Raw genomic sequence first — 15,451 nt, 5'->3', positions numbered from 1 at the left:
TAAATATAGTGTCGAAATAATCGAAATTCTGAAAAAATTAGAAATTCCGAATATAATAGGGTCGAAATTTACTGGATTTCGGTTTTTAGATTTATCGGAATTCCGAGAATTCCGATATCCCGAACTATGGTTAGGATATATTGGGCCCTTTGACATCGGGCCCTAAGCGGTTGCTTATTTTGCTATAGGGTAGAACCGGCCCTGCTTTCTTATTTATCAATGTGTTTGTAGCATCCTCGTTTTTCTGTTGCTAGGGGCTGAGAAAATGTATCTGATCTTAAATTCTTAATGTTGGGTCTTATTTGAACTTGACGCGGTTCAGTCTTAAGTTATTTGAATGGCAATCAGCAATCCTTCCAAGCAAATACGCTCACGCCCCCACTGCAATGCAGTATACTAGTTTATGTTTTTTTCTACCTGTCTCCACTCTTGCTTAACTTTTGTTCCCCAGAATTATGAATGAACTCAGAACCAATAAAATTCAATGAATGGACTATTACCTGCAAAGTCACAATGGATATTCCACTGCCCTTGGACAAACTATCTTTCCCATCACCGAGTAGTGATGCCACCACACTCGATGCTGTTAATAGGTAAAGCTTATATTATATTTGTTTTTTTTTTATCATATTTATGAATTACAACAACTTGCATAACTTCTTAGAAGCATTTTTTTAAGACTTTTCTTGTATCTTTGGTAAACTAGAGACCAGACATGCATTGTTTTATTAGCAACTGGAAGCTTCAATCCTCCTACATATATGCACTTGCGATTGTTTGGTAAGTTCACTTATTTGTTAGATGGAAGGATTTCTGTCAAAGTAAGTAGACTCAGTCACTCGAGAAGGAAACAACTTTATTTCTTTGATAATTGAGTACACAATTGGTCAGCTCGCATAGAGGTTCCATGGTTTTATTGGCATTAATGTGGCTGGTTGTGACGTCCAGCATGTTGGCTAGCCCATGTCCACACTCTCACTGCTGCTTGGCGTGTTCTAAAGGACGTATGTGGCACGACAAGCAGAAAGCAGCAAGACACCTTCCCACTTTTATATAATCCATAAATTTGTGTTTCATATTAGTTTTAGAATGCATAAAGAGGCAAATGTTGAAACATGTCGATTGAGTTTTCACCGAATCAATTACTTAGTGACCTTTTGCTGCAAAAAACTTGTTCGCTCATTGTTGCTAATCCTGAAAAAGTATGCATCAACCAATTTTCTTTATGCAAGAATTGTCGTGGATAAAATATGTGAACCATTACAACTTGTGTGAGTGCACGTTAACCCATATTTCTCAGATAATAATACTTTTATAGTTTATGTGGATATATGACCTGTCATAGCAAAATCTATATTTTTGTTAACTTCTCTGAAACTTCTAGTATGCATTTAATTAATTCACTCATGTACAGAACTGGCAAGAGATGCACTGAGTTTGGACGGTTGTTATGTTCTTGGAGGCTATATGTCACCTGTAAATGACGATACATGAAAAGAGTATGTAGCCATCTGTTGCCTGTTATCAAAGCAATGGATTAAAATTTCATTATGATAACATACAAATCATCGTCTGTTTGTTTTTCTTTTGAGAAGTGTTATTTAGGTTTTATGCATTTCAAAGGCACCAAGTGCAGTAGTGGTTGCACAATTGTGCCTCTTATCTCTAGTACCTTTGTCAAAAGGATGTGGAAAAGGAATTAGATATTTTGGTCCCGGAAAATGAAAAATAACACGGTAAACAAACTTACCAAATAAGTAAAGCAACAAATTGGAAGGAATCAGAGGGTTACACTGTTTTCACGAAAAACTATGTATGTTATCCTTAATGATTTAACTCTTTTGAATAAGCATCACTCACTAATAGGAGATACTAGAAAGACAGGATCTCCTTCTAAGCAATGATTGTGATTAAAGGAAAAAATAATGAGGACGAAGATTGATGGATTTGGGGTACAAATTTTTATGAAGTTTGATGAATTTATAGGAATCTTTTCTTTTTTTTTGAACTAGATTAAGGGTTATGGCTGACCCTGACCTATATTAAAACCTCATATAAATCTTTGTATCTGTATCCTCTTTTACATATACGTTGAGTTTCTCATCAAGAGGAGGTATGAAAAAGTTACAAGATTGATGACTAGATATGCTAGCTAAATAGTCAACAGTCCTGTTCGATTCTCTGTAAACATGAACCACAGACACAGTGCAGGGGCCGTTCATGATGCTCTTAATAGCAAGTACCAGGTTTAGGCAATACCATGGTGGCAATTCCTTATATGTGAGTATTCTTACATCTTTGAGAGAGTTAGTAGCTACTATAATCTCAGACTTGTTTATCTTTAGGCACCCTTGCAGCCTAAGTAGAATGCCCTTTAGTTCTTGGTAAAGTACCGACCTCAACACTCCTTCACTGGTGTAGATAAGTAGAACCTCCCCTTCGCTATCTCTTATAACCCCTGCTGTACTACATCTCTCCTCTGTCATTGAACCATCAACGTTCAATTTCACTACATTTTCTAGAGGTTTGGTCCATAGACATGGGATTGGATCCTTTCTCTTGTACTTTTCTTGAAGCCCAAGTCTTTCAATTAGAATCCTTCCTCTCGTTGTGTCATCAATCTCTGAAATCTGGCTTTGCAGGTATGTTTTCATTTATGAAATCAGGTTGTTCAGCACCACCGTACAAGATAAGTTAGTGTTCCTGAATCTCCTTGCATTTCTCTCCTTCCAAATATGGTTCATTAGGATCCTCCATTCTCTCTTTGAATCTCCTTGAATTCTCAGCCCCAGCAGATTTTTGATACTTTTCCAAACTGTATTTGTGAACGAACACTCAAAAAAGAGATGTTTTGAGTTTTCTCTGGCATTGTGACAGAAACAACACTTCGATTCCATTAACACCTTTTTCTTGATCAGTCTATCTTGAGTAAGAAGACTGCCTGACATGAGTTGCCATGAGGAGAAAAATGTTTTGGAACCACCAGTTTTCCCCACACCATATTATACCACATGACTTTCTCTCTAGGGATCCTTAGGGCATTATAGGTTGACTTTGAATTGTACATCCCATCTGGTTCTAAAGTCCACAGCACTCTATCCTCTTGTACATGATTGCATATCTCTGTACTTAGAATCTTTCTTTTCAACTCTCCCTCCGGCAAACTGTGGACATTAGAGTTCCATACTCTATCTGTGATCAAGTCACTAACTTTGGCTTCCAAAGGTAAATGCAATTGATTCTTTGCAACTGGATCATTAATAAGAATGTTGTCACTGCACCATGGCTCATACCATACTTCTATGTTTCTCCCAGAACCAATGATATATCAGATGAACTTTGAAACCACTTTTCTTATCTGTAATATGTTTCTCTATGCCCAAGAGCAATCTTGTGGTACCTTCTGGTACCTTCATATGCCTAAACTTCTTTCCTTTAATGTGTTGGTTCCACACCCACTTAGTCCATAGACTCTCACCTTTAGTTACGATCTTGTACACTAACCCACAATAGGAAGCTTTATTCCAGATTCTAAGATCCATGATATTTTGCCCACCCTCCTTTGGTAATACAGTTTTGAGACAGCTTGAGTGGTGCATGCTACTATTCTTAGAAGAGCCACTCCATAGGAAGTCATTACAAATCTTGGATACTTGATCAAGCACTGTGACTGGCAGTACAAATGTTCTTGCCCAGTATACATGGAAAATTGTAAGCACTGAGTGTATAAGTTCAAGTCTTCCAGCATGAGATAGGCATCGGTTCTTCCAGTTTTGAATTCCGCAAGTGATCTTTTCTACTAGAGGGTAGCAGTCTTTAATGCCCAGCCTAGTGGAGGGTGAGTGGCAGTCCAAGGTATGTGACAGGTAGCTCATTGAGAGTCACTACCATATAATCTGTCAGATGCTTGCTCTCTCCTTCATTCATGGCACCAATGAGGAGAGTGGTTTTCAAGGAGTTTGCTTTTAGTCCAGTGGCTGCTGCAAAACTCTCAAGAACATCTGAACATGTTTAACAGCTGACATAGATTGAATATCACCTTTGAGGAAGAGAAGTAAATTATAGGAATCTTATTTGAGTATATATGTCACAAATGCCTTTTGGCGTTGAAATGAGGAATGAGGCCTCTTGAGGTCTTAACCTACATTATTATTTTTTTATTTAACGTAATCGTTTATTTTATCGTACATTTTTCTTATCTCAGGTTTTGCAAACTTTTTATTTACTGTACATTTTATTTATTTAATTTTCGTTCTACGTGTCTCAATATGGAAGCCACTATTAATTTTGCATACTTTATAGGGCCTGGTATCTGCTGAACATCGACTTCAATTGTGTGAACTAGCATGTAGAAGCTCGTCTTTTGTAATGGTGGATTCATGGGAGGTACTTAATATGCAAAGTATACTTTGATTTCCCTTTTCTATGACAGTTATAGTCTTTTCTAGGTTTATGAATAACCGTCTTTTTTTTTTCCTGGTTGTGTCTTGAAATTGTATTAGCAGTATGTATCTGTTTGTCGAGTTGTCAACCTTCACAATGTCCTACTTTCCTATTCTTTTTCTTTGAACAAATCTTGGAGTTAGACAGACCCCTACATTAATATCTTGGATAAATCTTGCCACTCTAGCATCTACGGTATTTCAAATCCAGAGGAGTGAAATAACAGTTACTATCTAGTTCATTGCCAATACTAGCTAAGTGATCTGTTGCCCTATTGGTTTCCATATAGTGATGGATCTGAGGGCATTAGCGGAGCCACATTAGAGTGACCTGGGGCCGCGTGCTCTAGGTGAAATTTTGAACACTAACTAATACTATTGCCTTGCTACTGATAATTTAACATTAGTAATTCTATTGCATTGCCACTGCCTTGTTTCTTTTCATGTAGTGGACTGTTACGAGCCGTTGTCTTTTTAACTTATAAAACACATGTCAGGTTAGCTCATATTAGGTTATAAACTTCTCTGAAAACATGTTAAATCCAACTACACATGATTCCTTTTAAATCATTTTGTTCACTATAGTATTCAACTTGATAAATTTACAGTTTAATGCTCGATTGATCACATGGGGTCTGATTTTAGTGCGCAAGTTAAATCCTACATGACGACTCCGCGTCTCGTTTGACTCCTTTTAAATCATTTTGTTCTTTTGTAGTATTCAACTCGATAAATTTACAGTTTAACGCTCAATAGTTCACATGGGGTCTGATTTTTAGTCGCCAAGTTAAATCCTGCATGACGACTCTGAGTCTCCACTTGACTCGTCCGAAATTCTCATTTGAGTGGTCACCTGTGAAAGCAAGTAGTAGGAACTACTCCACTTCAAATTTTGGTAGTTTTAGTTAGATTCATACTAGATGATAACTTTATGACGCAAAAGACGATGTTTGAAGAGGGAGAAAAAAGCAGTTACTCTGACTCTCTAAGTACCCCATGTGTAAAAGTTTCCTGGCTCCACCCATGGATACAGGCTTACAGTTAAGGCCTGTAACCAATGTGAAAGTTCATGCATAGCTGCTACTACTTAGCACAATAGCAAGGTAGATTTTCTATCTTTCTGACTATGTTCATTGCCCTCATACTGTCAGTTGCAACTATGATTCTCTTCTGGTTTTGCTTGTTGCATCCTCTGCATCCCAACAGTATGGTAGTTCTTGGTAAATGTCTGGTTTGATATCCTTTAAAGTTGTGTGTGTGGGTCAGGAGAGTATTGCCCTCTTCATATCTTATAATTCACCAGCATCACATCTGCATCTGTAATTGCATCATAACTTTTACTTCCCCAATGTTACACTTGAATGCTTGATCCATGACTACTGAATTAAAGTTCACATGCTTGAACTCCACCATAATACCAAGTCTATTCAGAATGATCTTGCTTGACATGATCCCTGATACTACTTATTAGTCCTGATAGCTAGGTTTTCATTTCTTTCATTATGTTGTCACAACATGCCAAGGTTGGCTCGAGCTCCTGAACCTTCTGGATTTGCGTCTTTCCAAATAAAACATAGTAACACAGATGAAAGCATTGTATATTTCAGGCTTTTCAGAAAATATATCATTCCTTATACAGATTTGCATCAACTTCAGCAAATCCATGTTAACATTGTTATCACATACCCGAATTCCTAGGACCTGTTTGATGCTAGACCAAACTGCATTGCTATAGGGACAACTGAGAAATAGGTTTTTCTAGTGCTCCATTTATTGATTGCATAGACAACTTGAGGTCTGAGTAAGCATGTATTGGGTGGATATGTTGCCTGCAAAGTGTTCCCGTGACGTAAACAAGTGTTTTGGCATAAGTTACTTACCCCATACAGTGGTATACCAGCTGACTTAATTCTTGGAATCCTTAAAGTATTGTAATAGATTCTGAGCTTCTTCAAATAAAGTGTTAGGTACCATATCCGTGTCCTGGATGTCATAAGTTCTTTGTTGTATCCCATACCAGTTTTACGTATATCAGTGTCGCAATGTCTCCTATGTTAATGACTTTCTAGAACTAGATTTGCTTTCAAAACCAATTGAATTCTTCTATGGGTAGAAAAAAAAATAGATTCTTCAACTGGAGGGATACATTAATCTCTCTATTCAATGGAGAATAACACGTGTTTTTTGTGTATTAATGTCATGTTATTTTTCTAGAAGATAGAGTATATTTCTTACTGTGATTTTAATCTGAAGTGAATTTCACATTACATTGAAAATTAATTAATTATTGAGAAAGCTTTATAATTTATTTGCAGGCTAAACAAAGTAATTACCAGCGCACCTTAACTGTTTTGGCTAGAATTTCAAGTTCCGTTTGTGAGAGCAAATCAATTCCTAGAGGTAACATATACCAATTATGTGCATTGAGGTCCATAATCTTTCTTTCGATGTATACTCTTACATTGCATGGACTTTTAATCTTAAGCAAGAAAGAAATGCAAAGGGCAAATAAATTTTAGGTCTTCATAATTCCTTGTGCATGCTAAGAAACAGTGGTGGCGATGGTTAGGTTCTAGACAATTGGACTTGGCGTTCATGATTTTCTCACTAAAACGAACCCTGTAACCGGATTGATTTTCTACTTGGCACAAATTAGTTTATTGACATCCATAATCCACATCCAACGATTCTAAGAAGTTAGATATTATAGGTGAAGGGGAGTTTGTGGTAATGAATACTTGAGACACACTGTTGTATCTTTTCATTGTCTAGCGTGGTTTTCTTAGAACAAGTTTGGTAGATCTCGTGCAATTTATATTTATGACATTGTTGTCTTATTAGTTGTTTTTTCTAGGAACAAGTATTGTACCTCTAATATTGACAGCACCTAATTGTAAATACAATTAAATTTGAAGTGTCATTTATCGTGGGATATGTTTGGTACATAATGGGAGTCTGTTGCTTTCATTGTGTGCCTGGTGAAATTTTAAAACTACAATTTGTTTTGTGATATAGAGTCCCTCAGGGTAATGCTGGTCTGTGGTTCTGATCTGCTTGAATCGTTCAGTATTCCTGGAGTATGGATCCGTGAACAGGTACTTGAACATTTATAAAGGAAAGAGTGGAACTGGTCTCAAATAAGTAGATCTTTCTTAGATTTTTTTTTTCCTTAGAATTGTTGCGCGCCTGCTTGATTAAAAATTTCTTATTTATTGAGGGCAAAGAGGTGAGGGCTAATGCTAATTTTTTTTACATATTGAACAAATTGTTATTTTTTTTTCATATGCGCTAAAAACTTGATTAAGTTGTTCTTATTCTTTAGGTCAGGGCTATTTGTAGAGATTATGGTGTTGTCTGCATAAGAAGAGCAGGAAAAGACATTGAAAGTGTAATTTCTGCTGATGACATTTTGAATGAATATAAGGTAATAAAGAGGAATATTTGGTTATACTGCGCATTGTTGTTTCGTTCTAACGTAATGTATGATGAGTCGTCAATAAATCACAATTATTTAATTAATCAAAATAATATCATCCATCTATGTACTTATTAACACATTTCCAGTCCATGGGTGAATATTACCGGAGTGTGAAGTCTATAGAGGAATGCAGTCTAAAAATTTGTTACTATGATTTTTTTCCCCTCCAGAATAACATCAAAGTTGTCGACGAGCTGGTGCCAAATCAGATAAGTTCAACAAGAGTAAGGTAAATAATATTTACTTTATTCACTGAAAACCAGCCAATAAACTGTATAAGGAGTCTTATGTTTGTCTCTCATTGCAGGGAATGCATTTCGAGAAGGCTGTCAATTAAATATCTAACCCCAGATGAAGTAATTGAGTATGTCAAACAACAATCTTTGTATTTGGATTCAGCGAACAAATGAGCTATTTGGGCTATCAATCATGGTTCAGACCTTTATGCTTAACCCATGAATTGAGTTTACAGACTTTTCTTAGTAGGACGGTGTTATTAATGTGGGCGTAGGCATTTCACATGAAACAAACAAGTTACTAGGTGTGCTGGTAGAGTGATTTTGTACAGCGTCTCTTTCATGTAAAATGCGGATCTAAATCTACTGCATTCAAAGTGTTTTTATATTAATTATTTTATTTGGCGTTGATCTGGAGAGTGTAGGGGAAGTACAGGACCAGCTCCGGGGCTCCAGGCCAGACCACTGAGGGCCTACCATTTGGTTGGCTGTGTTTTTTTTTTTTTTTTTTTTTTTGAGGGGAGCAGTTTAGAAGACAAGTTTTTCTTAATTGTGCCACCCTCTGTTTTCTATCCTCACTTCAGAACCTGGGCTCACCTCACCCTCATTGCTATGAAATTAAATGCCCAGCCGCCCAGGGAAGGGAGTAACATTGTTGCTCAGGTTGACGGAGCCTATAACTACCAAACCTCGCTGCTGCAACCGAATGCCCCTGGGATGGGATCGTGGAAGCATTATAAAATTCCCCGTAGTGAGCAACTCTTAAATTGCTTTGAGCAGGGGAGAGTAATACTCTCGCTTGAACTAACTTTTTTATCATTAGAGCTCCCTATTCATAACAATTTTCCTTCTGTATTATAAGAGCTAAAAATGCGCAAAATTCAGTGATTAATTTGTTCACAACCATGGAATATTATGTCATTCAAGGATGCGTTTAGAACTGACTTTCAAGAGTTAAGACTTACTTCGAAATTAATCTGTTATTTTTTCATGGAAATGACTGCGTTTTGGAAACTATGAGAATTCTCACCCTAACCAAATTTGGTGAGATTTCGAATTCTAATGTGTTTTGGATGCCTATATCTAATATCGATGGCGTGGACTCCCTCCTAGGTGGGAATTTAGTTAATATGTTGAGACTGTTCAAAAATTTGTTGAGACTGTTATAACCAATTTTATTCTACCATCGATAAACAGATGATGCCGATAGTTAGTATGTAGTATTGAAGTATTCTTCAAAACCATCTAAGGTGCGAAGGCTAATTATGTTTATCAGAAACTATGGTATATAAAACAAGCAAACAAACGCTTACTCCTTTCATTCACCAGAGAATAGTTTCCTCACATGCCCACTGCGTGCAGAAAGGAATACACTGATACACTAGAAGACTGAGAACCACTGATAAGTAGAATAGACAGAGTGAAAACTAAACCAACATAAAAACTAATAAAACACACAACCATCCATGTCTTCTTCATTCTTCACTTACAATACTCATCACCTATCAACCATGTAAACCCATCTCTCCAGAAACTGAGTCTATATGTCCTTGCTAGGATAGAAGGACATTTATCTAAAACCATAAGGATCAAAGCAAGCCATTGAAGGCTGATGAGCTGAGTTCATATTAACCCCATCCTTGACAAACCCATTGGCCATTGGTGGTGTTAAAATTCCCTGGTGAGGAGCCACATGAAAAGGTGGTCCATATGCTGCAGCAACCAAGGGGGCCATCTCCATAGTTCTCTTCGCCAAAGGATCACCCCTTATCGAACCACGGTCACCTTCAAATTCACGATAGCGATGGAGAAACAGAGTCAGAGGTGCAATGTACTCATCGAAACCAAGCTTGCCCATGGCCCAAAGTACATCCTCGGCAGTGATGGTCTTGCGCTGCTCACGTTGGCATCGTTCATTTGCCTCACTCGTTATGAAACTGATGTACTCAGATACACATTCCTGGATAGTTTCCTTGGCATCATCAGAGATCTTTGCATGAGAGGGGAGGATCCTTCGCATGATTCGGATCACATTGGCTATTGGCAAGAAACGATCCTGCTCACGCACAGTACAAGTGGAATTCTCATCGTTGTTGTTCGCACTTTCAGACAACTTAACCCCTAATAAGATTAATAAATTAATTAAAATAATCCATTCAGGTCATTTAGCAGCTGGAAATACCGAATACGAGACGCATGCGTTATGTGAGAATCAGTAGATGCTAGTGGCGTGCACAACATTTTCAAACAGTTTACTAAATGCTTGTGCATGCACTACAAAGACCATTAATGGATCTTGGTAATTCTCCCAGTCTCATGTTTCTAAACTGTCGCCAAGTGGGTTTGGACTTTTGGCTTTATGATGACAAAATCTGGGGTACGTAAGCTTATGTGTCTCCTACGAATTCAAATGAGTCCAACAACAAAAAAAGCATGCTTTTTGTTGCCACATAAATATCTCGAAGAAAATGACAAAAGTCAATGCAATAAGGATAGAACTAAAACACGTGACCCAGCACAAAAAAAACGTCCGAAATCGACTATGATTGGTTACTTGCAATAAAATAACAAGTCTCTCTTTTCTCACTCTAGGGGTGGGCAATGGGCGGGTTAAATTTGGCCCAAATCCTAAACATTTAAAAGCTTTTCGGTTATTAGAATTCGGTAGGCCCGTACTCAAAAATCCTATAGGGCGGGTCGGGGTCATAAAATCTAAATTTCAAGCCACGGCCCCGACCATACCCTAAGCCCTCTTTAACTGATTTAGGTACATATATTTTCTTTTTTTCGCGTCGGTTTAAAACTTCATTTATATTACAAAAAAAATTGAAGATTTGCAAACTTCAAAGCCCACACCACTTTGAAATTTGAATAGCGGCCGTCTAGTAATAATTAGCGATAAGTCCAACAATTTAAAATATATATCCACAATCTAATAAACCAAGACATAGAGACTCGTATTTATATTTCAAAAGTATGCGGTTAAAATCACAAAGACACATTTTGGAATGAGCTTTCAATCGACATAAAATCCGTTATTTCAGACTTTCAAATCTCACCAAAATTACATTTAACATTGAAGAACACGAAAAATAAAAGAGTATGAAATGAGTTTTATTGAAGTCAACATATTTTTCGTTAAAATTTGTGCTGAGTGCTCATTATTATTGTTGTTAGGTTAGGTTAGGCGGGGAGTTGTGAGGTGTACATGAGTTGTGAGATAGAAACAATTAGGTTCTGAGTTTTTATGATATAAAGACAAGTTATTAGAAGTCACTATATGGTAAGTGATAAATTACAAAGGACAGTGTTATTTTAATTGAAAATATGTAACAAGGAGTTGGATAGTTTTAATTGTGTATTTTATAGTGAAATTATAACTAGGGTTTGGTTAGGGCTTAGTTAGGGTCGGGCCTAATGAAATTATAACCGGATTTCGATTTCGGTCCGGGTTCGGTTTCGGATTTTTTAGCCCTTTTAACGGGTTTAGAGCAAAATTGTCGGGTCGGGCTCGGGTTGGTCTGGGTTTAGAGTGTGACCAAACCCTACCCTATGTATTTCAGTTCGGGTTTGGGTTTTGTCGGGTTCGGTGCGGGTATTTTGTTCGGGTTTTGGGTGGGTTTCGGGTTTCGGGCAAGATGGACATCCCTACCCTCACCCACCCCTTCCGCGAATCACACAAGGGTATAAAATGAAAACCTTTATTTCTGCATAAGAAAGACCTCCCTCTCCTTGACTAGCAAGTGGAGTGCATAAGCGACTAAAGAGGTAACAAGACTGGCTGCAAGAGCAGAAATATTTCGACTCTCCCCCATTATGAATTTGGAAAGTAAAAGTACGGGATTTGCTGACAACACATGTTCTTATAGCTGCTTGTCTCATAGAGATTATAGGGCTTCAAAGGATAGCTAGTAGCTACGTGTTGATAAAGGCACTAGACATGATCCAAATCTAATATCTAGTCTTGGATACTGAGATCGTTATATGTTGACATCTACATTAAGTCGCTGAAGGATTTAATTGGCTCAAAGAAAAATATACTAAATTCAAGATACAGACAAGTAACATGTGAAGCATTAGGGTATTCCTTATGTCATTAAGATGTACAGTCAATACAGATAACATGCATTTCCGCAGTTTTTGGAGGAGAAACCGCCAGAAAGGTGGACAACCTAAGTCACATGCAATACGAGTGTTTGTGTCCGACAAGTACACAAAATGTCCAACACAGTGAACTAAAGAAAATAAAAAGTAAAACTATTCTTCAGTTACATAACTATTTCTTGAGCTCAAGACCGTACAGATTATTGTTTGGTAGTTATTCTGGACGAAATATACACTGTTACAAATGAATGTGAGTTAAAAACAGTAAACCACACACATGAAGCACTATGAATAATGACATGGAATAAGCCAAACTAACCAATTCTTCTAACATGATTGGAAAAACCAGAAAGCAGTAAACAATGGATTAGCATCCAAGCATATAACATTATCTTTCAATTACATTGCCAACAAAATTGATGAATTTCAATCATACAACATCCATTCTAAAAAAAGTTACATGGATCAAGGAACTTGCCTCTCAGCAGCTTCAGCAACAATGGGCAATCTAGGAATTTGACCAAGCAAGCAAGAAGTGGAGCCATAAACCAAAGAAACAAAAAGAAAGAGAAAAACAGTACTGTCCAAACTCATGATTAAATCCAAACCCAGCCCATCCCTAGGATTAAAAGTCCTTTCCAACAAATCTGGAAAAATCAAAAGCACATCAAGTACAATAGCCTGCATGGTATTAAACCTAACATACCTAGTAAAATTCTGATTCCTAACAACAAGAAAATAAAGAGTTAGAAAAATCAAGAAACCATTAAATGGAAAGCTTTTAAAAACACGTATAGCTGGAACTAAAGGTTGTAATACTGTCTGAAGTGGTGTGAATTGTGTAATGACGTATTTGCCATATTGTACCCCGTCGAAAAATGGGTACAAGTAAACAACGGCTGAGATTATTCTGTCTGGTGGGTCCGCTGAGTTTGGGTCGTTGTTTTCTTGAGGTGCTCAACGTCAGACTACTGGTTTTCAGGAAGTAACTTTTGTGTGAGAGTGGAGTTATTATTAGTGAGGAGGAGAGTAGAGTTGCCATTTTCAAGATATGAGGATTTTTCCTTTCCTTTGACTCAAGAGAGCTCTATCGGGCTTTGGACTTGGGTTAAGCCAGTGAACGATACTCAAGTTGTAATCTTGAATCATGTCCCCCACTATCTGCGCCGCATCCAACTCCAATCAATTGGCCAACTTTGAAGATAATTCTGCTGCCAATAATCGGTCCAAACTACTTGCTATACATCATTCCTGATGACACCTGATTTTGAGCAATACAAGAACAATTCACTGCAAATGCTGAAAACTAGTTCATGCAATCTCTTCTATGGACTCACAATTGGAGCATGCATACCAATTTTTATTAGTGTGAACTGTCAAGTGGATCTTTTCACTAGGAAAGAAATAAACCGTTCTCTCTTTTCAGTATTTGGAAGCACCTCCTGTAGGTAATCTGTCAACATCGAGCCACGATGGATTGCGATATTCTTCAAAATTAGAATACCCCTTTTTCATAGCCGAATTACAAAAAGGAAAAGTGACCCACTTTCACAAAATCGACTCGATATCTTTGGAGATAAAGTTCCAAGGCAAGACCTATTATCCTTTCCAGAGTAAAAATCTTGTCAACTACTCTTTTGGATAACGTTCCTTCTCTTTTGGCGGACACCATTGCCATGAACAAAAATAACTTAGATCTTACCTTAAGTTTAACTGGACCACTGTGAAAGTGCACACTCTCAGAGTTTTTGTCAAATCTGCTCCAAAGTTAACATCATCTGATCATCCTCAGTTATTTGACAGTTTGACCTTCATTTAAGGGTATCAAAAAGTTGCACTTTTTAACAAATTTGCTCTAAATCTAGCCTACATTTGGATCTTTTAAATCTGTCAAACTTTCAAGTTTCACCACCATCAATCCATTATCCAATTACAGCAGCTGAAAGTGCACAATGCATAGTGTTGCCCACTTCCATTCAAATTCTTACTCTAAATAATCTAACGCACTCACTTCCTATCTCTCCCTATTCTTTTGATAATGAATCCTACCAAAAAAAAAACACAACTTCAGGAAATAATTTGACAAGAAAAACAACCAACCATAGTTAAACCTCAAAACTAGAAATCATCATAAAATTCTTGTTCCAATTCCTAGAGAAATTGTACAACACAGATCTTAAATTACATTGTCATTCTCCATCAACAACAAAATGCTACATTTTTTTTTTTAGCATTTCATTCAATGTTACAACATAACTTACAGAAGAAACCTTGAGATTAAAATCTACTTATCTAACAATTATAATATGCAACAAGTTATCCAAAAATTACAAAAATCAATTAGAAACAAAATATTGAACAAGTTGAGAGAAGAATTAAAGAGCATACTAAACATTGTCACCAGTTTCATCATAAACTCCATCAAACACCTACCTTCCCCTCCCACTTGAAGCTCCACCGTGACTACGCGGACTACCCAAACCAGTCCCACCAGCACCAGCACCAGCACCCATGTGATGATATGAGCCTGATCCTGCTCCTCCATACATCTGTCCTTGATGACCCATCATCATATTTGGTTGCAACCCACCATACATCCCTCCACCACCCCCGCTTCCATTATACCCACTACCCAAAGTAGCACCAGAATTAACAATATTATTACCACTCCCACTCCCACTCCCACCACCATCTTTCTCCCCAGGCCGACCCATGTTAGTCTTTTCACCTTCCATTTCCCTAAACTTCTGTAAATAAATCTTCAAAGGTTCCACATACTCTTCAAACCCTAAAGTAGTCATGGCCCACAACAAATCATCTCCATTAATTGTCTTCCTCTTTTCTCTTTGACACTTATCTGATGCTTCACCCGTTATAAAACTTATAAACTCAGACACACATTCTTGTACTCACGCTGAAATTGATTAATCAGAGATATTAATGAACTCTTAGGATAACAAACTTGTACTCACGCTGAAATTTTCTCGTCCAAAAGCGAATGGGGTTTACAAACTTGTTAAAACGGGCACCTAGTCTTAACGCTGTTAACAAAATGCTAATGTGGCAGGAATGAAATTTTGTTAACAAAATGCTAATGTGGCACGCTGAAAAAAACTTGCCACATCAACATTTTGTTAACAGCGTGGAATCCCCTTTTGAAAATTTTGTAAACCACGTTCTATGAGAGAAAT

General features: G+C 37.3%; 3 protein-coding genes across 3 annotated transcripts; 1 reads left to right on the top strand and 2 right to left on the bottom strand.

Annotated features, from left to right (window-relative positions):
* Nucleotides 1-220: 220 nt before the first annotated feature.
* Nucleotides 221-8,565, top strand: LOC147490610 (nicotinamide/nicotinic acid mononucleotide adenylyltransferase-like). The gene is made up of 9 exons (XM_086565400.1): nucleotides 221-593; nucleotides 707-780; nucleotides 1,415-1,491; nucleotides 4,303-4,386; nucleotides 6,758-6,842; nucleotides 7,458-7,537; nucleotides 7,765-7,866; nucleotides 8,091-8,149; nucleotides 8,228-8,565. Exons 1-9 carry the CDS (start codon nucleotides 460-462, stop codon nucleotides 8,328-8,330), a joined length of 798 nt encoding a protein of 265 aa, XP_086421526.1. The 5' UTR covers nucleotides 221-459; the 3' UTR covers nucleotides 8,331-8,565.
* A 1,161-nt stretch (nucleotides 8,566-9,726) lies between these two features.
* On the bottom strand, nucleotides 9,727-10,354 carry LOC147490609 (nuclear transcription factor Y subunit B-6-like). The gene is made up of 2 exons (XM_086565398.1): nucleotides 10,339-10,354; nucleotides 9,727-10,277 (listed from the first exon to the last, which is right to left on the bottom strand). Exons 1-2 carry the CDS (start codon nucleotides 10,352-10,354, stop codon nucleotides 9,727-9,729), a joined length of 567 nt encoding a protein of 188 aa, XP_086421524.1.
* Nucleotides 10,355-12,403: 2,049 nt separating this feature from the next.
* On the bottom strand, nucleotides 12,404-14,995 carry LOC147490608 (protein TIC 20-v, chloroplastic-like). Its single transcript, XM_086565397.1, has 4 exons — nucleotides 14,694-14,995; nucleotides 13,963-14,017; nucleotides 13,700-13,766; nucleotides 12,404-13,216 (listed from the first exon to the last, which is right to left on the bottom strand). The coding sequence occupies exons 1-4, from the start codon at nucleotides 14,993-14,995 to the stop codon at nucleotides 12,726-12,728; spliced, it is 915 nt and encodes a 304-aa protein (XP_086421523.1). The 3' UTR covers nucleotides 12,404-12,725.
* Between the last annotated feature and the right edge of the window lie 456 nt (nucleotides 14,996-15,451).

Source organism: Coptis chinensis, chromosome 6 (genome assembly GCF_015680905.1).
Source record: "Coptis chinensis isolate HL-2020 chromosome 6, ASM1568090v1, whole genome shotgun sequence".
Lineage (NCBI taxonomy): Eukaryota > Viridiplantae > Streptophyta > Magnoliopsida > Ranunculales > Ranunculaceae > Coptis > Coptis chinensis.
This window is presented reverse-complemented; position numbering and strand designations above follow the sequence as displayed.